A 27,290-nucleotide genomic window follows, 5' to 3' on the forward strand; every position below is an offset into this window, starting at 1 on the left:
AAACTTTGCACAGTTATTATGATTTATTATAAATAGTATATTGTTGCTTGTTGAATAACACCTTACTTTTTTTAGGTCATTTGATTGTGTGGAATATTTTATATTATCCAGTAATATAGTTTTCAAAACTCAAAATATTTAGTATATTAGTAAGGGAGATTAATTAAGGAACAGAACAAAAATCCAGTGAAGTCATTGGTGCAATACATTGCTTTAAAAATATTGTTTTCTTATTTTTAAAATACCTCTGGGTTTATTTAAATATTCTTTTTTCTGCTCTCAATGTTCGTTTGTATATATATTTCTTAAGTCATCTAAGCTTGCCATCTTAAAAAAGGGTAGTTATAGTTTTGGATTTTTTACTGTAATTAATATAAACAAGCTCATTATATAGATGCAAGGACTTAAAAAAGAAAAAAATGATTTATTCACACCTGTCGAGTTCATGACAGGCTTGTAACTAAAGCTCAGTTTTGTTTTGTTTTGTTTTGTAGCCTTGAAATTTAATCCATACCAACTAATATTTTCTATATGGATGTTTTTAGTCCATTAACCTAAAGATAATTTATGTATAAACTCTGACATTTTCTCACTTTGAAAACCTGCTGGTGTTTTCTTCATTGTGATAAAAAAGAAATCATGCTATAGTAACTAATTCTTGCCCCACACCCTTTTTTTTCCCTTTAGAAAAATTGGAAGCTCCACCACCCACCCCAGGACAGCTGAGATATGGTAATGGTTCTATAATTGTTAAATATTGTGGATCTATCTTTTGGACTTAAGATAACTGTATCAATGCATTGATAGTACAAAAGTCAGTAAATTAAATCTTTCCAGATAGAGTGGATTATCCTATTTATTATGCTAAAGCAAAAAGTTTATAAACTTGGTTTAAGTCATATCACAGTAATATGGAAATTCTAATATTGTCAACCATATCTATATATTAGTGTTTAATTATTTTACCATCTAGAAATAGAATTATACTTATGGTAGAGTTTTTCTTAATTCTCAGGAAAAAGATATATTTACTTTAGTTTGGATTTAAATTGGGCAATTGCCAAACTAGAATTTCTAGGCTCAAGGCTACTTAGAGCTGTTCTCTGGTGGAGAAAATACTTCTGGCTTGCTGTGTGTAGTAATAAAGGAAGTCAAGTTCATTTAAAACCACCAGGAAGAAGAACCTTATGATGCTGCCGTTGTGCTTTTTTTACTTTTTTATGATAGGAATAAAGGCTAACACTGAAGTAATGTGAAACAGTTTGAGATCTTATTATAAAGATAGTGAAGAAAAGAATTATTTAACAGTGCAGTGAATTTGAATAGGTTGTCAATTAAAGCTAAATATTAGATGGATTTGCTAACAACTGCTTAGTTACAGAATAGTATTTCCCAAAGGAAATTGAAGAAATTACAAAATGCAAGGAGGTCATTACATCCTGGAAAGCAAACATAATTTTTCAAAACCTTTTTAGTAGTTCTTTTTTTTCTTTCAGAGGTTGAATATAATTTATGTAGAAATAAGTAACTTTCCCCAAATACCAAAACAGTTTAAGACTTCCTTTTTCCAGGTAACCTTTCCTGATTCTTCTAGCCTACATTCATATAATCTGTATCCATAGCACTGTACAATATTAGTATCATGTTTTTGGTCATATTGAAATTAACTGTTTATAGGGCTGTGTTATCCTACCCAAACTTTTTGAGGGCTTTATCCTTGTATCTCAAGCGCCAGTGGAGGATCCAGGACACGTTTATTTAAGTTTTTAAAAAGCATGTTTTTTCCTGTGGGTTGAGAATAAATTTTTATGTATAGGACACATTTATTTAGTTCTAAACATAAAAACACGATATATTTTAGAGTTTAAAGTGACTATTATAGCAATGTGCCTTGGTTTTACTGACCAAGTTTTTACTAGGGTAGCATTTCATCTAACCTTAGTTTAATCGCCTTAACACTAAATTTTAAGATGTTTGTCACTGGCCAGTGTTAGAGATGCCATCAAAATAACCCCAGAATGTTAAGTAACCCCAAAGCTTTCATAGTCACTTTGCCATATTTGCATTTCAAAAACGATGGAGAAGATGATTTGGGAGACTTTTCTCCAGAGATATATTCAAATAGCTTTTTCTTCACTGTAAAGGTTTCATTTAGTAAATTAAAAAATTTTTCATTATACTCTCTTGACCTATCAAATTTGTATTATGTTTTTAGAAATTGGGATTGTGTATTATGTTTTGGAAGTTGCTTATTATAAAATTTTGAATGTTTAGTAGTTAAGCAACTAGACAGGGAAAAAGTCAAAGAACAAAGAACTAAGGCACTTTCATTGAAAAATACCATTTCATTATGCTCTATTTGATTTTTATCATCATTAATAGCATTTAAAATAATATTCTTTATAAATTAAAAAGATGCTTTTGATCTTGAACATTCTTACTTGATAAGAAGAAGAAATCTAAAATGACCTGGGCTACCTGCTGTTTTCCCTGATCTTAGTCTTCAGTAGTGGTTGTGGGTTTTTTGGGTTTTTTTGTGGGTTTTTAGACTGTATGTTAGTCTTCTCTCATTGGTGCAGAGTTCATTTATAGTAATATCAAACTTTCATAATTTCTGGATTATATTTTAATTATACTTTCTGTGGACCTTACTGCATTAAAAAAAAAGACTCTAAAGTCACTGAAACTGAACACATTAACCAGTTGATATAAGGGCCTATTTTTTGGATATGGTATAAAACTCAGAGTTTTGATGTTTATCGAAAAAAAGCCCTCAGTTGAACTGATGTTGACTGTACCTTGGAAATTTATAGATTTATTAGAATAAAGTCTTTTAACTATCCCCAACTTTTAATCTTTTTCACAGCCTGCCTTCAATTCTCTCAATTTGGAATTCTCTTTCTTTCCACATTTAGTGGCCCTCAACTTAATCAGCTAATGTTTATTGAGCATCTGCTGTGCACTAGGCATTCTGCAGTGTGCTGAAGATGCAAGTGTGAAAAAAATGAGGCTAAATGTGTGAAAAATATACAGGTGTTAATACTTTCTAGTCACACTTCTATTATCTCAGGTTACTCAGACTATGTACTGGATAGGTGAGGTAAGGTGTGCCTTACCTTGGTAGGAAGAGGCCAAGTTACATTTTGATTTAAATAAAATATTGTTTATGGTTTGTGAAAGCATTCAGGGATACTGATGCATTCATTGTGGGGGGAAAAAGACCTCCTTGCACATAGGTGTCCAATATAGATGAGATCATCACATTTTTTTTCACATTTGTTTAAAAAAATCTTTAGTGAGTATAAGTGACCAGATAGCTTCCCTGAAATTTGGTTCGGGGAAGTTTTTTATTGTTTCTAATGTGAAGATCAATGTTATATCGGTCTTTAGGCGTAAGAGAAACAGATTGATGTCAATGGCAATTAGACAGGTAAAACTTGTTATTCATAATATGTATTTACTTACTAGTTGTTCTGCCATTAACTGTATGTAATTTGCATGTGTGTTTGTTGCCAGTAAGAAAACACAAAAGCCTAACACAATTATTTTTACATGTTATGTGTTTTTTATCTTGTGTTCTTCCTCAGTATGGTTTCTACCAAGTAGCTAAACTTAGAGCTGTGGGAGATAGCAAGCAAATTCCAAAGCTTATCAGCTCTGTGTAGGAGATTTTGATCATATGGTCTGTTTTTGTCATTTTAAAATGATAGAAATCTTAAAATATATTTTTCTGTTTTTGATGTTTTTCAGTATTCATCCACAATGCGATACCTTTCATAGGGTTTGGCTTTTTGGATAATGCAATTATGATTGTTGCAGTAAGTTCTTTTTCTCACTCCTTCTATTTTGAGTTAATAAAGAAATTTATGTAGTCTAAATTTTCCTGACATTTGCATATTGTAAACTATAAAGTTTTAGTTAATATCATAATGAATGAAGCTATTTTTTTACTATATGAGAATTAGACTATAGCTCAATGTTAAGGCATCCTATATATTAATCATTAAGGCTTTTGTTAAAGCATTGACAATAATAAACATATTTATTGGGTTTGTATTATCCTGTTCTAGTTTCAACATTTTTATTAAAGAAAAAATTACATAAAATTTTCTGACGTTCTTTAATTGTATTGGTAGTTCACATCACGTGTGTGTTATTTGAATAGTTTCTTGTTCAATTTTCCAATGAAAAAAATGTTTTAAAGAATGTTTTGATATAGTCTATACATTTAACCCGAAGGTGTTTTAAATTTCAACTCAGAACACTGAATATATATACCCCTTTTGTGTTTGCTTCATTGTAGTGTTTAAAAAAAAATTCTCATTTGCTGTGGTCATTTTAATGTAAGGGTGTTCCTTAAAAGTGTTGTATAGTCTCAAAGATGGCTGATTTACCGTTCTTAGCGTTATGTGACACCTTTTGTTAATGGATACCAATACTGAGTTCAGTTCTAAAGTCAGAAATGAGCCCATGATTAAAACGCAAGTATTCTGAAACTACCCAGTACTATTTCCATTTCTCTTCATTGACTCTAATTACAAAAAAGTTTTCAATAAATTTTAGCTAGTGTGTAAGAGACTGCTTTGAAAAAATGGAATGATTTTAGGATTTTTTTTTTTTTTTAAGATTTTTATTGGGGAATTGGGGGATGGGAACAGTGCTGGGGAATTGCGGGGAGGGGAACAGACAAGTTGCTGTCCTTTTGTTCTTCAGTCTAGCTGTGGAGGATGTTGCTTCACTGGCCCAAGTTGGCACCATCATTGCACTCTTCCCAGGCGAGGCAGATCAGTCGCCGGCTTCTGGCCACACACGGTAGCCCATGGCAACCCACTGCAGCAGGGGCTGCAACCTACGCCGTCGCCGGCGACTCACAGCAGCCCAGCTCCAGGTTGAGCTGTTGTTCAGCATCTTAGCTGTAGAGGGCAATGTCACTGGCCCTCATATGTGGGATCCGAACTGGGGTCCTCTGGCGTCCCAAGCCAGCTCTTAACCAACACGCCACTCGGCCGGCCCTGATTTTAGGATTTTTGAATGTGAGGAAAATACATAGGAGAGAAGCAAGTTTGCATGCGCGTGCGCGTGTTTTGGAGGTCGCGTGCTACAGATGGACATAAATAGAATATTTGCTTTCAAAATAGGGATAACAAGATAATTTACATTGTATAGATTATAAAATTTGCTTAAAGAATATCTAAAATTAATTCATTCAAGAGTGGTTTTATTTGCTATATATAGTCTCACTTTATGTCCAGATTGATGGGGATCACATATCTAAAAGTCTGGCCATTCACCTGGCTGAGGAAACTTGCAGGGTGTAAATAGTCACAGAAGATCCTCTAGCATGCACGGAACTTGGAGATGTTAAGCACCCATTAGATAATTCCATACTGAGCAGAGTAGTCTGGTAAAGCCTCTAAAATATAATTTCAAAATGCTAGTTTTTGACTGATTTCAACATTTTCCTAATATGTATTTAAGAATCAAATTGGTATAATATTGAATGTCAACTGTAACTGAAAAGTAAAAATAGATTAAAAAGGAATCACATTGGCCAATTTATATATCTGAATGTGAGAAGCTTATTCTACCATTTAGAACTACACTGCTTTTTCTGACATTACTAAAATCTGAGTTTGTTAGATTATTTAAATAGTTAATGTAAACCAATCTAATTGTAATGAAAACCCCATTGTGATGAATTTCTAAGCTGTCGTTAGACTTGATGTGTTCTTGAATAGGTTGTCTGAATTAAAGTTTCTCTGTGGCAAATATTTCTTTCGATTTTACGCAACTCACTCAATATTTTAGATTCTCTTTATTGACAGCTAGTACCTCCCACACTACCATCTTACTAATCATTTCTTTTTTAACCTCAGTAGGGCAGATCTTAGATATTCAAATGCTGAAAAACTGTCCTGCTACAGGGATGTGTTGAGAAGATATAATTTTCACAAAGAGGGGCTCAGGTAGATTTTGAATAGAGGTCAGAATAGGGAAACTGGGTAGCTTTTTAGATCCTGAATAAGACCTTCCCAGTATGGTATTATCATTTCTTTGAAGTAAATATCTAAAATAACAGATATCTGTGTTTAAATAGAGCTACCAATCCAAACAAAATAAAACACCCCCATTCTAGAGTCAAATGATTGTAATATTATTCACTGTTTTGTGTTGTTACTCAGGGCTGTGTCATGAGTAGCATAAATGCGAGTTTGCGGGCCCCAGATGGTTGACTCCAATTCAGTAATATTTGTTCTCCTAGTTTACATTGAAATCTAGTTTCAGGGACTTATCACCAGGTTCTTATTTATATACTGAAATACATATTTAAACCACTGGCTTCAACACCTGATTAAGAGTAATAGGTGTGGCAAAAATATTATCCTGTGATAATTGCAAACTAATTTAGGGACAGTGAAATTTTCCAAATAGGCTTTATAATAGACTGCTGAGACTAAAATCATAAATAATATTAACTATAGAATCTGTGAAAAGGGAAACAAGTGATCATTATTATAAGAATTCTCTTCCCTTTTTTAAAAAAACACTGATAGTCTCCTAACATTGTGGGACAGCTCTGTCTGTTTTAAGATAGTAAGTTCAGAAGATACTTGATTCTTCTTTTCTATCATACCATTGATATTTAATGGTTTCCTCTTTCCTGCTAGGTGTTCTCTCTGGGCTGCTGATACCCTAGTTGTCATAAAAACAAATTTGTATGTAACTTCTTGTAATAGATTTGACCTTTATTGTTGGCTGCTGTTCATACTAAGTTTTTGGTTTCAGAGCTTTTTATTATGTTTTTAATGTTATTGGGATTGCTCTTTGTAACTTAGTGTGGTGGTTTTTTTTTTGTTTGGATTATTTTTCTTACAGTTTAATCAGGATAGAATTTATTAGAATTCTAAAGTAGATTAATTGTATTAAGGTGATGAACCAGCTATAACTTTAAGACAACCATCATTAAATTTGTTTATAATTTCTAACTCACCTGTTAACATGAAATTTGATGTAACTATGGAAAAATATGAAGGAGTGATTGTCCATCACCTTCAAACCGACTTTTACTTTATATGAGGCTTTCTGTACTGTTAGAAGGACCGTCAATTTCCTTAAGTTTAATCAAATGATTAAGCACTTACATACTTTTTAAATACATGTATTGCAGAGATTCTCCTTGGTTTGTTTTTAATAATTTATTGCTGTTAAGGATGTTGTATTTATTTTTTATACACTGTAGCTGTCAGGTGCTTCTCTTCTGTATTAAAGTTCCAATGGTTTACTTTGGGGTTTTGTTTGTTTGTTTATTTGTATCCATGTATAAAGATACACATCTTTATTCTTTGTGCCTGTTCTTTTCTTTCATTCTTCAGAAATCCCTCTCTGTGGGTACCTTTACAACCTTGTAATTTTAGGTGCATGGGAGACTTGTGCATCAGGCTGTTTGGACTGTATAAGAAATGTATTTTAAAGGGATGGAACCAAAAGGCCTAGGGGAAAGAAAACTGAGAAAAACAGCTTCTCTTCAGTTTATAAGTAATTGAGTAATAAAATTTCTACGGACCAGATAAGGCATTCTTTTTTTTTTCCTCCACAAATATTGAGATTTAAAATTTTTTTCAAGCATCAGTATTCAAGAAAGCTTTTGAAGTTTAAGTCCATTCATGGCAGCATTGCTCAAGGACTAGAACTGAGCTAGCAGCACAGGTCTGAGGATTTCTTCTTTAATCTGTGCAATAACCCATTAGAATAGTTTAATTTTCTTCATGTCAGTTTCGTCTCTTTAAAGTAGAAGTACAAGCATGAGCCCCTCTTTTTTTGAGATGAATGAGATAGATACAGAAAGTCTTAAATTCTCTCAATAAATAAATTCAGTGGAAATACAATGAAGTCTCATTTTTGCTGTAGATCTATTGTATTAAATGCTATTACTTATAAATGAATCACATAGTCTCCCTACTTCATGGTTAAAGAACTAAGTGTTATAAGGATAATTTTCTACATCTGTGAGCTTTTGGGTTCCTAGAAACTGGTTTAGTCTGTCTTTTTAATCTTTTAAAGAATAAATAGCAATAGTATAGATGTATCATTCAGAATTTAAAATTTAGGGGGTTGGTTGACAGTGTTCAAAGAGCTTTAAAGCATCTTTCTCTGTGATAGGAAAATATAAATTCTAGGTTCTTAATGATTAATTGTGTTGCTATGTGTTTTGATATCTTTTATTTTTATGAAAGCCTAATTTTAATGAATAAAATATTGATGTTATTTCTGCATGAATGCATATATTTAATAATTAAATGAATTACTGCATTATATGTACATATTTCTGCATATTTTGTGTATATGATTTTGCTAAAATAACTTGAGTTTATTTTACCTGTTTTTATTAATGTTTTGCTATTCTTTTATAGTCACTTCAGCTTTAATTTTAAGATTAATTTCTTTGTAATTATTTTTCAGGGAACCCATATTGAGCTGTCTATCGGAATTATTTTGGGAATTTCAACTATGGCAGGTATTTAATAATAGTAATGTTATTATTCCATTGTCTGTATTTTTATAGAACTTTTTAGTAGTTGGGTTTAGAAGAGGATAATTTATATGAATGAGTTTACTCATTGAAATGTCTAGTAGTTTATCTCCTATATCCTAGTCCTCTATTTCTTGATTTTGTATATGAAGCACTTTTTTTCTGGGAAATGTTAGGTACTTTGTTAGATAATGGGTAACACTAATCTATGTTAACTATGTTAAAGGTTTTTCTTGATTCAGTGTTACCCTACACACTTTCTACCCTTTATCGCTATTAAATTATTTATTTTTAAGTTGGGTAGAAAAATGAAAGAAGGAAATACAAGATGGAAAATCTAATTTGGTTCTTTCTCTTTCTTCCCCTCCAGTTAACACTGTACTTCATGATGGTGAAATTTGGGGATGGTTCTGTGTTGTACTTATTGTATAGAACACATGAAATAGATGAGTTAATGAAAGAGACATTTCTTGATTTTCTTGAATTTTAGAGCTGTACATATGGCTTTACTCTTTTATCTTCTGAATATACAAATTCCCTTAAACATATTATCTGAAAGTTACAACTGCAAAATATTGTACAGGTGTTTTAATATTGAAGCCAAAATGGAAACTGACTTCCACAATAGGAAAAGCCTGCTACTTGGTGGAAGTAGAATGCTATAATCTCAGAAACATTGTGTACTATTTTGAAATCTTGAGATTCAGAGCTACTTTGGATATAATTATAATTTGAGAAATGTGGTAACTCTTCTAGACCAGTGCTTTATTGATTACATACTGAGATATTATAATGATTTTTCTGACTTCCATATAACAATTCACCTGTCCATTTTTCACTTTTTTAGCTGCTGCTTTGGGAAATCTTGTGTCAGATTTAGCTGGACTTGGGTAGGTTCATTCATTTATTCATTTGTGCATGTGTGTACTTACATGCTCTTTCTCTTCATTCTCCATTAATTGAGAAGGCTAAAAAAAGGGACATTTATTTTGTGTATATTTTAGAACTAAATTTAAAAATTCAATATTTCTAAATCGGTAGTACTAAATGTTTGGTGTGTATCAAAGATAGATGCCTGGGTCATACCCTCATGCAGAATTAGTGTTTCTGGACATGGGGCCCTGACAGTCATGTTTAATAATCTTCTCAAGCACAAAATTTTTCTAAAACTACTGTAACATAAGCAGAGTTAAGTATTTGTATATATTTTATAGACATTTCCAAGGGTCAGGCAGGATTAAAAGTAAGAACCCCTATTATTATTATTCCACCCCACTCTCCTCCCACTAAGCCCAAATATAAGAAGAGATATGGCTCAAATGTGAAGATACTGAATAGGCATGTTTTCCAGATAGAGGGACTTTCAAAGAGAATAATGGCTAAGCATACATGTGTTTGGCCAGTTTTTGTTCTTTTTACTCCATGTGGCAGGAATGATGAAACAAACTGAGAATGCCTCAGTTTTCTAAGTGAAAAAGCCAGTTTTCTCTCTTTCTATTTTTACATTCTCTCTTTCAAGCGGCAGATAGCCTGGGCTCCTTCCTGAGGTTGAATAAGCCTGAGAAGTATAAATTAGACTAAGTTGGCATTAATTATTGTGATAAACATATTCTGTCTTGATCAGTCTTTGGTTTTGTTTCTCCCTTCCTTGCTTCATTGGAGCAGTAAGTTTTGAGATTTGGATTTGAGTCTAATAGAAGCCTACTTTAGCTCTATAATCTAGGCAAAATCAGCTTTGTAAATGATCTAACCCTATATATTAGACTTCTGTACTGGAGTTGGGGCCAAAGCTACTATTAAAAAACAAAGTTTCTTTGCTTCTGGGCCAAAGCAGAAATGTAATATTCCTGAAATTCCTGGCATAAATCTATAATCATATCACCCCTTAAATATTCCATTTCCCAGCTACCAATATTAAGGTTAATAATCGTATAGCTACTGTGATAACAATTTTTATATATTTTTTTATTTAAATTTTATATTTAATAGAGCCAAATGATCTAATAGATTTTAAGGCCATTTAGTTTTAAATTGCATCATAAAAGAATTATGTTGGATTAGAGATAGAGATTTTGTTGGGAGTGTTTATGTTTAAGAACTGTTTATTCTCTGCCTTTTAAAAAATTTTATTAAATAACAAATACCACAATTTGTCAATTCTTAGATGTACAGTTTTTTTAGACAACATATCTGACATTGGGATCCATATTATAATTGATAGTATACATAGTTTTAGTTGGCAGTTTTTTCTTTCTTACAATTCATAAAGATTGTATCCAGTAGGTGATGGTAACTTAGAATTGGTAAATGCTTGAGATTGCCCTGAAAATTCTAGGCTGTTTTTCTTATTATATCAATCTGATAAATTTTGGAAATTTATTAGTTTATGTCATATGTTAAAGTGCTTTACTTTGAATTTAAAATAAGTTCATGAATTATAATTGTTACAAAAGAGTTATATATACCTTGAATTTTTTTTTAAGTAATAGTAGAGAATAATTTCTGTAAGTCAGTTAACTTACCTATATATTAAATATATTAATATGAAAATAGTTTTAAGCTGGATATATTTATACACAATAAAAAATAAAAGTTGTAAAAAAATGTTTATACCATTTCTAGAGTGCCAATTACAGGTGTAAGATTATCTTGTTTCTCTCTGAAGTAATTAGTGTTTTACTCATAGTAATGAGGACATTTTTATGTCTCTTTAAAAACTTACGTTCTGTCCTCATGTATTTTTAAAGACTTGCAGGCTACGTTGAAGCTTTGGCTTCCAGGTTAGGCCTGTCAATTCCTGATCTCACGCCAAAGCAAGTCGACATGTGGCAAACACGTGTTAGTACACATTTGGTAAGTACTTTATATGGTTTACGATAATGACTTCAGGTAGCCAGAGCATGACACTGTATAGTTCAGTCCCTTGAGAAATTTGAGATTAAAATTGATTTGAGTGGAGTTTTTAACAAAATTTATCAAAGCCTTGCAGTTTTCAGAGGAAGAATAAATTTTTTTATTGACTTATTTTTTATAGGTGTACTTGATTTTTTAAAAATTCTTTATATGATTCAGTTAACCTTGAGGAGTATCAGTTATGTGCTAGACATAAAATGAATGATAAACTATAGTTCTTTTTAGGTTTAGTCAAGAACCAGACAATTCAACAGATTATACTTTAGTGTGACATGTGCAGTAAAAGAATTGTGCACTGTGATATGCATTGCAGCAATAGCACAAGTAACAGAATTAACAACATTTTGTGGGGAGAAATTTGCTTTTGATGGGGAGATCTCTTGGCAATTATGAGATCTAAGCTGATTTTTAAAGTATTGGTCTGACATTTACTAGGTGAACAGGAGAATTCCAAGTATATTGACTAGTAAATAGAAAGGCATGATAAAAACGGTGCATTCAGAGAAATACAAGAAATTAGGTATTGCTGGGTGTGATATGTAGTAGTTGTGGACAGAAGCCATGGTAGAAAACAGCATTGGAGAAGGAAGAATGGATCAAACAGCACAGGCATCTTCCTGTTTACGTATAAACTGTGCTAAGGAGCTTGAACCCATACCTAGGTGATGGGGTGCTAGTGGATTTTAAATAGGAAGGAAACTGGATGGATCACAACGTCACCAATGAAGTTAAGAAAAAAAGGAGGAAGAACACATTTGTAAAGGAAGAGAATGAGTTCTGTTTTGGACATGTTGAATTTGAGATGCTAGTAGCACATTCAAGGGGTGACACCTAGTAGGTGTTTGGATTCAAGGTCAAGGGTTGTTAGAGAGGTCTGAATTAGAGATGATGGGTGTTATCAGTCATTCATTCAACAGATATTTATTGTTAACCTACTATACCCAGGGTACAGACCTAGGAGTTTTTAATATGTTGGTCCACAAAACAAGATCTTTTTTCTGGTGGATCTTACTTTTTAGCAGGGGGGAGAAAGACAACTAAAAAATATGACAAATAAAATATTTAGTATGTTAGAATTTCACAAGTGTTATGGGAATTAAAGAAAAAAAGAAAGCCAAGCAGGGTAAAAAAGGTTGGGTGTGCTAAATGGAGACAGATTGCAGCATGAAGTAAGAGGGCCACTGCAGGCCTCACTTGAAGAGGTCGGTGATAGTTAAGACAGGGGGAGAAGGTGATTGTATAGGGCAGTGGTTCTCAAGGTGTGATGCCAGGACCAGCAGAATCAGCTCTGCCTCGGGGCTCGGTAGAAATGCAAATTCTCAGGCTCCACCTTAGACCTGTCTTTTGCTGTATGAAAAACTATATATGTGTGTGTCCATATCCTGCAATTTGTAGATAAATTAAAGTGAGACTAGCTAGCTAATATCAGCGAGAGTTGTTGAGGAATAAGGGTATTCTAATATTCTAGCAGTTTGGCTTAACATTTTAACACTGTAGTTGGGATCGAGAGATTATTTTCCTGGGGTCTCCTTTTCTCACATAATCGATAATTCTGTTTTCTTTCTATATTATAAGCAGGTCCATTTCCCCTCTTCTATGACAAAAGCACCTCAATTAGTAACCTGACTTTGTGTGTGTGTGTGTTTTTGTGTGTAAAATGCCCCCAAGCACATGGATTCTATTCCTTAGTTGCTGATTCCCCTTGTTTTCTGTGAGGATCAAATCTTCTACTCTGTAACATAGCATTTGGTTATAAACAACCTGAAGTAGTTGAAATTAGTGACCAGCCATCTAGCTATTGATACACGCTAACTCTGAAATTCACCCGTAATAGAATATATGCTAATACACATGCAGGTTCTAGCTTACGTAGGTTGTATTTTAAAACATCATTTGCAGTTCGATTGTTTGAAACTGAAAATCTTTTCTTGCAGAACAGCATTACAGATGTACTCAGGTTCCCAGGTTAGCCCGAATGTAGTTAACTATAGGGCCTAGAGGATCATAAGACCTGATGATAATGTATAAGTAACTGTTTTTACAATGGAAAAATGTTTCAGGTCCTGGGTGAGGGAGCCAGGAAAGGGTATCTCACTTCTTTCCTACTTCTCTGATCTGCTGACTTTATGTGCCCTTGAAATAGTCTGGTCAGAGCTCATTGAGGGCTTTCTTGAAGCGAGGGGGGAGGAAAATCGTGGTTTCCATGGATGATAGTAACAGGCATGCTAACAGAATGGGTGGGAAGGGGAAGAGGGGTCTATCAGCAATTGTCATTTCATATAGAAGGGGAAGTCAGGAATCTAACACAGAATATACTTTCCCTAGGTTATACCAGGGGTGCCAAAAAAAAGAATACACATTTTAAGAGATGTTATCGATGCTCAAGCAGTAGCTCGCTGTAATCAGAAGTGTCTGGATGCTGATGGTAACCACTTTGAGTACCTCTTGTAATTACAGAAGTCAAACATGACTTGTATTAATCTTTTGTTATCGGTATATATTGAGTATTACAATTTTAATAGTTTTTTCCTTTCTTAAAATGTGTATACATTTATTTTGGCACCCTCTGTATAAGTAAATACAAATGTTATCGAAGGTCAAAATATGAATCTGGGTAAGCTTTTTCTTTCCTGCCTTCCTATCTCTGACATTAAAATATGTACAATTTAAAAAAGTGTTTTTCTACTTGAATATTTCTTCGATGTTATTTTTATGACAATTTTATAAAAAAAATTTTTTTCTGGTTGCTTTGAACTTTAAATACCACTTGTTCTAGGACGTTTTTGTAGCTTATTTTTATGTTTAAGTTACTATGACAAAAATAAAAAATGCAGTCACAGTTGAATTTTGTAGTGTGTAGTAATTGTTTATCATAGATACTTAAGCAAGGATTCCTTTTACAAGGATAAAATAACTTTCCACAAAATGTTTTCTTTTGTTTCCTTAGGGCAAAGCTGTTGGGGTGACGATTGGCTGCATTCTAGGAATGTTTCCTTTGTTTTTCTTGGGAGTAGGTGAAGAAGATGAAAAACTGGAAAAGGAAAATTAACCCTCTTAGAGTACCTATAAAAAGATGTAAACTAATGTACCTCAATTATTAAATATTCTGTCACAACATTTAGGAATTAAGACAGTAACAGTGTATAGATATGGGATCAAATAATTCAGCATGTATTATGGAAAACACTAACTTATTGTGGCTTGGTTTTCATAGGACATCTTTTTTAAAAAACTATTCAGTATCATTTCATGTAAATTGTTGAAATGCTTTTTCATCAGCGGCAGTCAACATTTTACCTTTTCCTTGTCTTTCTTTATATATCAAAATATCATTTAAGTATCAGTCATTGGTGTAATGTACTGACTTGGCATTTGCTTATTTGTTACTTAACATGTGTACATGCATGAAACCATTTTTGGTTGTTCCCTGTAGTTACAAGTCAACCTGATGATTTTTCCAAATTACTTAAGATGTTTAATATCAGTTGAAGATTTTTTTTACTCTCTTTTTGGCAACCTCAGTTTTATACTATTTCACAGTAAACATTCACAATTATATAATTTCCATCATTTTTTAACTCCTACATCTATTCAAAATGGATGCAAACTTTAAATATTTTACGTTTTTATTACTCATTGTAATTTTCTGATCCTACTGTCTCAAGAACCAGAAGTTAGTCAGAATGAACAATTATGTGGTATCCCTACTACATAAAACTATATATGTTAAGTGTATTATTTCTAATTGATTTTTTTTTACTTTTAATTTCTCAATTTTAAATAATTACATGATGGTTTCTGACTCCTGAGAGGAAAAAAATGATTATTTTAGGGTATTTTTAATGGGGATTGTGGAATTAGGGTGAGCTAAGGGGTTTGACATGACACTTAGAAATTAAGAGGCTCAAAAACATTTCTTCTTAGAGAAATAGAAAACGGGAACTGTCAAGAAGGTTTATGGTATAAGTGGTCAAGTTGAAATGATGTTTGTAAGGGTTAATGAGATTCAAATTATATTGTTTGAGAAAGATATTTTCCCCAAAAGTTTCTTTTCCTCTAATTGAATGAGTACTTGATACTCATAATCCTAATGTTGTTGTATCTTGTTTAGTGAATTTTATTTCTGGACAGCTTCTTTTGAGGTGAAAACTAAATATTTATATTTTGCTTTTTGCTATATATAGTCTAGTCAAAAGTTACATGAGTTGAAATTTTTTCTCCATTTTTTGGTTATTTTTCTTCTTTTGTGGTGTTTAAATCATACTCTAGGTTGCAGTTACTCATTTGTAGTCTTGTATATCTGACTTAAATATAACCATGTATAAATCATAAATTTTAATTTTGTGAACCCTTAGAGTTTGTTAGCATGTGGCCTGTTACGCGTGCTAGAAAATTACTCTTACTCTTGAGAGTAATTAAACACATCATGGAGGAGAAAAACTGAAATTAAAATTATTATTTGGGCCACTGAAATTATTTATGTTGGTAAATAGATGCAAAAGAAGGGAAATTTATAAGATGGCCATATTGACAGCTATCTTACTTTAAAGTTTTATTTGCATATATTTACTTTGAGCCCTTGTTTTCAGAGGAGCGGTTTTTTTCCCCACAAGGCAATTTGTCATAAATTCTCTTCTGTGCACTTTAAAATAATTTAGTGCTATCCTTTAATCATAGATAATTTTGAGGGAAAACATAAATTACACAATATAAAAATAAATATGTACCATTCTTATTATGTGCAAGTAATGTGACAGTCTCATTTGATCAAATTAGAATTATAGAACTCGATATCTTAAACGGAAGTGTGGTTTGTATCTTCCACATAATACCATACACACACCAATTTTTTAATTATTATTATTTCAGATGAGAGGATTAGAGTGCTTATTAAAAAAAATTTTTTTTGGTAAATGTTTACGTGCTTTTGTCCCTAACTTGTATATTGCCGGTCTTTTCTGTTTTCTAAAAAAGCATTTTATTGTGGTGCTTAAACTTTCTTCTTATTAATTAAATCGCATATCCAGAAACCTTGCCTATGAGTTTAGAAAGGGCTTTTGATTATTGGCTGCTTTTTTTTTTGCTGTTGAAAATAACCCAGTCCTACAGAATCTTTTAGTTTAGCTGACGTCTACAGAATTATTAAGGGTGTTAAAACATGACACATAACATTAATATTGAAAGATATTTTATGGATACAATAAAAATTTGCATCATTCAGGTTAGTACTTTTCAAAAACTGGAGCCCTTTTGTCCTTAATCTAAGGCACACATTTTTTCAAGATCTTATTCTCTACATTAGTATAATGCTTTGCACAAAGTGATTTCTGAAAAAACAGTTCCTTTTAAAATAATTACTTCATATAATCATTCATTGTTTTATGTAACTTGTCACAAGAACCTTATTTCAGATTGAAACTGGAATTCTTATTTCTTGTATCAGCTACTTCTTTATTATGAGCACTATAACTGGTTAAATGCAACATGAGCTTTTTTAGTACCGTTTGTTTGAAATTCATGTTGTCCATGTATTATGATTTATTGACTTGTTGATGCATGTAAATTGGGTGCATTTTGTTGCCACTGTATGTTAAATGGTGACCAATGTTTTTACAAAAGAATTGAACAACAACAAAAAAAATCTTTTAAGAAATTTGGAATGTGGTTTTGATTTTGAAATTTGATGTTTTTCCTGACCTCAGACCACCCTGGATATTGTGTTGCTGAAGGAAATAGGATTAATAGATGCAGATTCGTTACAGGGCTGTACCAATGTCCCTGAGACAGTAACATGGAACAATTGACCAACTCACTGAAACCCACACTTGAGATACAACATTACAGACTAGGAGAGAGGAATGAACCCATATTGAGGTACTTTGATCTTTAACAGGATGTCAAAAAAGCTTGAGATAGAGGGATTGGCATACATCACACTGATGGGGTTCACCACAGAGGCACCCAAGCCTTCTGTGTAATATCCCCTCATTTACTTTGCTCTTTCTCTGGAAGGGAACTTTGAAGGTACTGGAAGTTTATCTTTTACAACAAAAGTTTGTCTAAACCATTTTGCAGGAAATCTAATTTTAGAATTACATTTTCTTGCCATCTAAAAGAGTGTATTAAATGTAATGGAATCTTTTTCTTAGTAGCTAAACATCATCTTCGTGGACATAATTATTGTGCTGTAATGCAGTAGTACCTCGGGCATCTGGTTTTTATAGTTTTTCATTTTCCTCCCATTTTTTTTACTGCTCTCACTTCTGGCAACTGCTTTGTCTCTCTAATTCGCTGCTTCTCAGTTGTATGCACTTGGAAACTAGCTTGCCAGTTTTACCATAAATTACTTGGGAGAGATTAATAAATTGGCTATGGGGTCTGAGTGAGATGATGATGATAAATATAATGTTAGATCCCTTTTATTAAGCACTCATTTTTTGTGATATTTTACACACATTATCATAATTTAATCACTGTAGTGACAACGTTAAGTTGCTGCTGTTATTACTCCTATTTCATATTGGGTAAATTGGGACATGGAGAGGTTAATTTGCCCACGATGTCACTACTAATAAGTGTACTGGAATCCAGCTTTGTCCACGTGCAAAGCTTATGTTCTTAACCACTATGCGATTGGGACATCAGCTGCATGGACTTCGTAACATCTATTCTTTGCTTAGTTCCTTTTTACTTCTACATCTATGGAGTCATTTTCTCATCTATAACTGAAGGGAATCGTACTTACAGCCTTAAAGTACACTGAACAAATCCTGCATTTTGGGTTGCACCCTGTGTGCTAGGAACTGTTCAGAACCTCCCCATTCTCATGAAGCTCATTCTGTGGGAGCCATTACTGGGGAGGAGAATACAGAAAAGGGAGTATACATTTAAATGTATTTTGTGCCAGAGGGTGATAAGTTCTACAGAGATAAATGAAATAAGATAAGGGGGGTAGAAAGTACTGGTGGTCGTATATGGGGGGTTATTTTTATACACGGTGGTCAGGGAAGACTGGAAAGTAGTGAGCGCATAAACAGTACAGATAACTGTGAAGAGAAGGTGTCATGTTAGGTTCTAGAAAGTTGGTGTTAAGAAAATCTTCGACATATGAAATATATTTCCCTTTGCAATGCGTTGTAAGATGTTTCCTTATTTTCTTGCATTAATGTTTTGTAGATTGAGCCTAAGATTAATTTTTAAATACTAAGATTAATATCCCTGCATATTTACCAGCAGCAGTAGAGGGAAATGGCCCAGCAGCCTGGGGAAGCTCCCCTGGAATTCATCAAATTAGTCGATAATCCCTCAGCGAATCATTTAAGGTTTGTTGGTACTCATAATGAACCCTTAGTAACAGATCGCTTGTTTTTACCAAAGCAATGAATGCTACTGGTGTATGAGTTGTAACACTGAAATTAGTTTTTTTCTCCTCGAAGTTTTAGAACAGGAATAGTAATGAAATCGGGGGAAATTTTAATTTTGGAGTTTCAGGACGTTCAGGGTCTGCTGATCTTAGGCTGACAGCCGTATGAAGCACACTGTATTTTGTATTGGTTTTTATAGCACCAAGTTACAACTTGTTTTTCTTGTGATGAGAACTTTAAGATGTACTTTCTTATCAACTTTCAAATTTGCCATATAATATTGACTATAGTCACCATGCTGTACATTACATCCCTATGATTTATTTATTTTGTAACTGCAAGTTTGTGCCTCTTAATCCCCTTTACCCACTGCCCACCCCAGTCCCTCTGGCAACCACCAATCTTTTCTGTATCTATGAGATTGATTTTGTTTATTGGTTTCTTTGGGGGTTTTTTATTCCATGTATAAGTGAAATCATATAGTATTTGTCTTTCTCTGTCTGACTTATTAAACTTAGTATAATACCCTCAAAGTTCCATCCATGTTGTCGCAAATGGCAAGATTTCATTCTTTTTTATGGATGAGTAGTATTCCATTGTACTTATATGCATACACCACATCTTCTTTATCCAGTCATCCATCGAAGGACACTTTGTTTCCATATCTTGGCTATTGTGAACAATGCTGCAATGAACAGAGGTGTGTATATCTTTTCGAATTAGCGTTTCCATTTTCTTTGGATACATACTCAGAAGTGGAAATGCTGGGACATATGGTAGTTCTATTTTTAATTTTTTGAGGAACCTCTGTACTGTTTCCCATAGTGGCTGCACCAGTTTACAAGCCTACCAACAGTTCATGATGGTTCCTTTTTCCACCTCCTTGTCGAGACTTACTATTTCTTGTCTTTTTGATACTAGCTGTTCTGACAAGTGTGAAGTGATATTTCACTGTGGTTTTGATTTGCATTTCCCTGATGATTAGTGATATAGAGCATCTTTTCGTGTGCTTGTTGGGCATCTGTAGGTTTCTTTGGAAAAATGTCTATTTAAATCTTCTGCCCATTTTTTAATTGGATTGTTTGGGGTTTTTTTTTGTTATCGAGTTGTACTAGTTCTTTATACTTTGGATATTGACCCCCTTATCAGATTGTGATTTGCAAATACCTTCTCCCATTCAGTAAGCTTTGCGTTTTTGTTTTGTTGATCATTTCCTTCCCTGTGCAGAAGCTTTTTAGTTTGATATAGGCCCATCTGTTTATTTTTTTCCTTTATTGCCCTGCCTTTTGGAATCAGGTCCATAAAAACATTGCTAAAACCAATGTCGTTGGGCAGGGGGCCTACCGCCTTTGTTTTCTTTGAGGAGTTTTATGGTTTCAGGTCTTACATTCAGTTCTTTTATCTGTTTTGAGTTAATTTTTGTGGATGGTGTAAAATAGTGGTCCAATTTCATTATTTTGCATGTACCTGTCCAGTTTTCCTAACATCGTTTTTTGAAGAGACAGTTGTTAACACTATATTCTTGTCTCCTTTGTCGTAAATTAGTAGACCATATATGGATGGGTTTATTTCTGGACACTCTCTTCTGTTCCATTGATCTATGCATCTAGTTTTATGCCATTACCATACTATTTTGATTACTGTAGCTTTGTAATATAGTTTAAAATCAGGGAGCGTGACACCTCCAGCTTTGTTCTTCTTTTGCAAGATTGTTTTGGCTATTCAGGGTCTTTTGTTGTCCCATACAAATTTTAGGGTGGTTCTGTTGCTGTGAAAAATGCCATTGGAATTTTGATAGGGATTCCATTGAATCTATAGATTGCTTTAGGTAATATGGACATTTTAAGAATATTAATTCTTACAATCCATGAGAACGGAACATCTTTATTTGTGTCTTGTTCAATTTTTTTCATCAATGTCTTGTAGTTTTTAGTATACAGGTTTTTCTCATTCCTGGTTACATTTATTCCTAGGTATGTTATTCTTTTTGATACAATTGTGGATGGGATTGTTTTCTTAATTTCTCTTTCTGATAGCTCATTGTTAGTGTATACAAACACAACAGATTTTTGTATATTGATTTTGTACCCTGCAACTTTACTGACTTCATTTATTCTAACGGTATTTTTCTTTTTGTAGGATCTTGAGGGTTTTCTGTTATAAAATCATGTCCTCAAATAATGACAGTTTTACTTCTTCTTTTCCAATTTGGATGCCCCTCCCCCTTTTCCTGCTAACTTGTTCTGGCTAGGACTTTCAATACTATGTCGAATAAAAGTGGCAAGAGTGGGCATCCTTGTCTTGTTTCTCATCTTAAAGGAAAAGCTTTCAGCTTTTTTTTCCTCTCTTGCACCTTCCCTTGGTCAAGACCAGTTACAAAACCAGCCGAAATTTAAGGAGATGGCAGAGTTGACTCCACCCTCCTGATGTGAGGAATGGCAATGCCATGTTGCAAAGGGCATAGACACAGGGAGGCATTATCTATTGGGGACATAATAACCTATCCTTCTGGATTATGCCTGGTCGTGGGAATTTTTTGTACCCATATGCCTTCTGTTATATCCTAATAGAAGGTAGGAATCATATCTGATTCATCTTTGTATTTCACGTTGTAACTGCACACCATGTAATAAGTGTTGAATTTTTCCTGGGTGATAAGAGACGTAAAAGGTAAGACAGAAAAAAACTAAAATACACCCTTGTAGTGGTGGGGTAGAAAAGATATATTTCAAAGCATTTAAAATCATAAACTCCAGAGCAGGAAAAAGCAAATAACAACTATCGGTGCACCATCTGAATGTCTTCGTAATTATAGCATTTTTATAGCAAACTAGATAAGAGCAATGCAATTCCCAATTTTATAGGTGAGAGAGTTGCGAAGCTGTGTAAGTATCTAGCCCTTTATTTAAATACAACTGTGTGGATTCCAAATTCTAGGCTCTTTTTTTTTTCCTTCAAATTTTATAGGATCGCATTATGTCAGGCAATTGGAGAAGAAAGGTGGCCAACTTAGGGGTTTTAAATTTACAAAGTGAATATTCTGGTGGTTGGTACAATGATTGCCATATTTATATTTCCCTATGTAGAAAACCAAAGATCTTAGAACAACAATACTTAAGGTAATTACACTTTCCTTGCTTATTTGCAATCCTTTCTATTTCCAAGCACTTCGATTTTAAGAGAAAAAGAGTGTTGTAGGGCAGCTCTGCCAAAAGCTTAGCCGAATTCTTTAGTCTTTCCTAAAAAATGCAGCCAATGTTTTGCCTATCTGCTATTAACACATTACCGTTGGCATGCCATCTGATATTGGGCATGTTTTAGAAACAGGCTGAAAACTAGGCTGGATTCCAGCTCTATTCAGGTTTTATAATTATATCTTCCTGCAATATTCTTCCCACTCAGACAGCTAATAAATAGTTTAACTAATTTAAAATTCACCCTTTCTGTTTTTCTCAGCGACATTTAGAAATTCAAAATGCAGTTCAGAAAAAAAAAATATTTTCTGCACTGGCTCTTCCCATATGTGTTTGCTGTTCAGTTATGAATCAGGTTATGAGGGAGGCAGGTCAACAGAATCATGAGATTCAATCCCTTCCCTTGAGGATATTATGCTATCAGAGAGCTGGCAATCTCGGAGTACTCTGCAAACTCCGGGATTCTGTGGTTCTGGGTGACCCACATGGCCCACAGTGATGCTAAGGGCTTGTAATGCATTATAGATTTTGTTCTTATATAATTCGACATATTGGGCAATCAAGTCATTTTGAGACTATTCATATTAATCTTTACTCCGCAGTAAGACTTAATGTAAGTGAACTTTTACATAAAAACAAATTATTTCAATTCAGGAAAAATATAAATGAAATGTAGCAATCTCAGGGGGCAAGATACCAATTCAATTACAGTTAGTGAGTTAGATACTCCGTGACCCCATGCCTCCCTGTGGATACCATTTGCACGTTGTTCCACATCTGTGTGACAACGCCGAGCAAAGACTATATCTCATTTATTAGTATGTCCTTGATATTTATCACGATACCATAGTACAGGTTATCCTTCTTTCTATATGGTTTTCTATTAGCATCAGTATCAATTCTGAACTTCCGAAGGCCTGATAAGAGTTATGAGCTCATTAAAAATACACAGATAGATTTAAACTACTCATCCATTTTCAGTGCTCTTCTAAGCCTTCAGCCTCTGAGCCTCTGAGGGGAATGGTTACTGCTGACAGACCTGGCAGTAGGTCATACAGGAACATCTACTCTCCCAGCTGAAGTCCTTTGCTCTTTTGAAGCCATGTTAATAGTATTTGTCATTTGTAATCCAACAGTTCTGAGCCAATCAATTTTTACCTGTGGGAACTTAACACACAAGGTCTAAACTCTCTGAACCTCAGTGTCCCCAGTTATAAAATTGAGACAATAATAACCCTCCTATAGAGTTGTAAGAATTGAAGTTATATATTTATAAAGACGGGAAATACTGGGCATATAGAAGGTACTCAGTAAATGGTTGTAGTGAAGATAGCAGACTTTAGGACTTTCTCCTGTCTTCAATTTGGTGGTTAAATCTTTAAAAAGAATGAAACCTGTGGATTATTTTTGAGCTGAGGAATAATAGGAAAGCGAAAATATTACACTTTCTCTCTCTCTGGGCATTTCTAGGGTGACTGTATTTTGTGTTAAGCGTTGAAATTTCTGTCCGTCAGACACATCTTTGATGAAAGTTAAGCAATCAAAAGATAACCCAGATTAAACATATGGCTTTGAAGTTCTTTGTGCCACTGCTGCCCCTAAAATAACTACGCTGAAATGCAATGATTTGGAGCCTCCCAGTATTCTTCGTGTTGTGAAAAGCTGATCAGGCCCTATGAAACTCCTGCAGTTTCATTGAAATACTATTCAAATGGAAGTCTCAGGTGGTCTTTTTACTGGCTGTTTGATCCTAGGCAAGTCATTTAGTTCATCTACCAAATGAGCACTAGACACTATCATTAGTGTCCCACAGGTTTGTTTTAAGATTGAAGGATGCATTGAACGAGAAATGGCTTTGTCATTAGGACAGCTGGTAAGTTATAATAATTCTAAACATCCATGGGCGTGACATGGGGCCTTCCATTTAATGGACAACTTTAGACATGCCTGTTTTCTCCTGTGAAGCAGGACTGAGTATAGTTCGCTGGATTGTTGAGAATCGATGGAGAGGAGATAGTTAATCTCACAGCACGTACTTCTTCATGGGCCATCTATTTTAATAGTGTTGGCCTCTCAGTCACTAACCTCACTGTTCTCTTCCTTGGCCTGTATGTATCCACCATACTTTGCTTATGATGGTGGAATTGAGGGGAATTTGTCACTGAAGGGGTCCCCTCTGGGACCTGCCTTTGCAGAGAGATTGGCCACTTGATAACTTTATTAGAAAACATTGTGCTGCCACTGGGAAAGGCTCAAGGTTCACAAAAGATGCCTGTCAGTGCAGAATTAGGAAGGCTTATTGCTGCACTCCTAACCCATATTTCCACACTAGTCTTTATCAACAATGCGGCCGCTATTTTTATCTTCAACGGCCTGGCTTATATGTTTCTCAAAAAGCTCAGAACTCAAATGGAGTATTCTTTATTACTCCATTAAAAAGTAGGGGCTGACTTATCTAAGACTGGTTCCTCATAGGCTGGCCTCTGAAAAACTGCAGAGAAACCAGCTACAGATGAGAGCTTAAGACAGATCAACTTAGGGTGGAAAATGGAAGTGGCCGTTTAGTTGGACCGGTGCTTCCCCCAACCAAGGACTCCGAGGTAGCAGACCTGGGCTCTATGTACTGAGCTTCTGCCACGTTACACAGCTGCAGCCCCCGGGTTTGGCGCCAGTCTCTCGACTTTGCCAACTGATGCGTGCTGAGGTGGTGACATCAGGATGGAGCCACGGTCCTGCCACTTCGTATTGCTGGGACCACGAGGTTTGCACCCTAATCCTTGGTCACACCATGTGGAGGACTTGTACTCTTTCAGTCATGCCGCTTAAAGAAGGCCTACAACCCAAAGATGGAGGCTTCTCTTCCAGAGCTTGAAGTTTGACCCTGGTAGGTCTTTGCATTGTGTTTGAATGCAATGGGAAACGGGCTCACACACCTACTATGGCTTTTGTCTCTGAGTTTACCCCCACACTTTCTTTACGTGTTCCAGAAACCTGATGTGTGTGGGTATGTGCGTGCGCAGGCACGTGCTTTACTTGGTCTTCCATCTTTGGTTGCGGTCACCTCTGAACCTCAGTTTTATCTGCTCAAAAAGGGTAGTTACATTTTTTTCTACAGCTCCCTAATTGACAAGTTTCATACAGATTTTCTTACCACTACAACCTTGAAGACACAGGTATCCCTTACTCCATTTCATAGGCCCGGAACTTGATTTCTGAGAACTTCAAGGTTGCATACAATTTCTGACAGAGGTGGTTCTCTGATACACAGGTCCTTGGCCTCTAAGTCCCATGCTCCTTGATTTATAACCCGTTTCTAGGAGTTGGTTGTTCTATAAACATTTATTGGGTCACACAGAAATGCCTGACTCCCTGGTTGCTATAGGAATAGTCGAATGCCTTTTTTTCCCCCTAAAGTCGTTATCTCAGATAGCAGTTCCAGTGATGGATTTTGCTTGAAATAAAAATAGCCCATCTCTCTCTGCTCTCCAGAGCCTATTTTTCAGTAGATTTTTAAAAATTGCATCAAAGCTGAAGAAAAAAACAGACCGACTCCTGAATCTTGTGTCGTTCCTGCTCAAGTTTTATGAGCCCTCTTGTACTTGTCCTGAGATGCCATGGCCTTCGCCCCTGAACTTGCTCATTGAGATTCTCCCTGCCTAGAGCAGCCCTTCTTTAAAGCCTTGTCCACCTGACAAACGTCTGCTCATCCCTCAAGCCTCATCTCTGGGGTCAGTAAAACCTTTCCTGACCGCTTGGGAGACAGAAGAGTCAGGTGCTCATCTGGGTGTTTTAGAGTACCTGACTTATAGTTTAGTATGCTCAATAACTACTCAAAAAGATAGAAAATATTAAAAGCTCATGAGCTAGAACAGGGCACTGTTCTAAGCCCTCTGTGTGTGTTACCTCAATCCTTATACAACCTTGTGAGTAGACTATCACATCCTGTTTTATCCATGAGGAAAAGGAAGCTCAGAGAGGTCGTAAATGAGTCCAAGCTCACACAGCTCCCAAGCAGCAGTGCTGCCGTGTGGACTCCGTCTGACTCCAGAGTACACACTCATGACCACTGTACTGACCTGCGCTCCAGGGGCTTAGACGGGCAGGGAGGCAGGACGGAAGAGAAGGGCTCCTGGAGGATCCAGTGCTTCGTACACATTAATATCTGCTTACCTAACTATTTGGGTTTCCGAAGCAGCCAGGCCACGTGCCTTAATGATGCTATAGCATAACACTATTCTGCAAGGGACTTTTATAACACTGCATCATTTTTTTAGTCCTGGTGTGTGTTCCATTATTAATTAGGGTGTAGACATTAAAGTTAAGAAACAAACGAGCTCTCCAACAAATACCATTTGCTTCACAGAACTGTCTAGAGCAGGGGTCGGCAAACTTTCGAGATGGAAGAGCCAATCCTGTCCCTCACAACAATTTAAAAATTATTCGAGAGCCATAAAACAAATGAAATCAGCATTATGTGAATAATATCCTTTAAAAATTTTATAAATGAAACTGTGGTAGTTTTATTTTCATTTTCAATTTTACTTCAGAGTCACATGTATGTACCCAAAGAGCCGCATGTGGCTCGCGAGCTGCAGTTTGCCAACCCCTGGTCTACAGGCACATTCACTGGGACAATGAAATGGGTAACGCAGACATAACTCCCAGGGAGCAGGAAGGACTGGTGATGGACGCCTAGCTGGGTTTCAGAATTGCTGTGGACCAGCAACAGCTGTGTGGCGTCTGTTCTTTTCTGAAAGGGAGCTGGACCTGATTTATATGACAAGAACTTGGACCTCGGGCCTGAGATTGATGCTGTAATAGGATGAGACTCTCGGGGCCTTGGGAGAGTTATGAGCCATTAGGGACCAGAAAACAAACTATTGCCATCTGTCTCATTGGGGGCCTCAATCAACAGTCCCTCTTGGTAGTCACACCCTGTGTAGTCCCCTTTGCATGAAACTGGGCCGGGCTTATGACCAGCTTTAACTAATGGGCTGTAGCAAAAGTGGCCTTGTGTCAGTTCCAGGCCTTACGAAGCACTGGCAGCTGCTGCTCTTGGGAGGCTGAGGAAGTCTGACTACCCTGCTAATGGGACTATGTGAAGAGACCTGAGAAAAATCCTGCCATCCCCACATACCAGTTGAGCCCAGCCCCCAGCTGAATTCGGCCAATGAGCGACCATCATCAAAATTAGCAGCGGCCTTGTCCAGCTTAGCCCAGCCTGGATTCCAGGACAGTGAGCAAATAACAAAGGTTACTGTTTAAAGCCACTAAGTTTGGGGATGAGAT

At 35.2% G+C, this 27,290-nt stretch overlaps 1 protein-coding gene across 3 annotated transcripts in view; it reads left to right on the plus strand.

Moving 5' to 3' along the window:
• Positions 1-17,103, plus strand: part of TMEM65 (transmembrane protein 65) — a 39,826-nt gene extending 22,723 nt beyond the window's left edge. For all 3 annotated transcript variants that reach the window (XM_019643460.1, XM_019643461.1, XM_019643462.1), the window contains 6 exons: positions 688-732; positions 3,751-3,818; positions 8,461-8,515; positions 9,378-9,420; positions 11,278-11,383; positions 14,391-17,103. In XM_019643460.1, coding sequence (XP_019499005.1) covers positions 688-732; positions 3,751-3,818; positions 8,461-8,515; positions 9,378-9,420; positions 11,278-11,383; positions 14,391-14,492 — 419 coding nt within the window. In that variant the 3' untranslated portion in view covers positions 14,493-17,103. The remainder of the gene's footprint in view (positions 1-687; positions 733-3,750; positions 3,819-8,460; positions 8,516-9,377; positions 9,421-11,277; positions 11,384-14,390) is intronic.
• The last annotated feature ends 10,187 nt before the right edge of the window (positions 17,104-27,290 follow it).

Source organism: Hipposideros armiger, unplaced genomic scaffold, assembly GCF_001890085.2.
Source record: "Hipposideros armiger isolate ML-2016 unplaced genomic scaffold, ASM189008v1 scaffold_78, whole genome shotgun sequence".
Taxonomy (NCBI): Eukaryota; Metazoa; Chordata; class Mammalia; order Chiroptera; family Hipposideridae; genus Hipposideros; species Hipposideros armiger.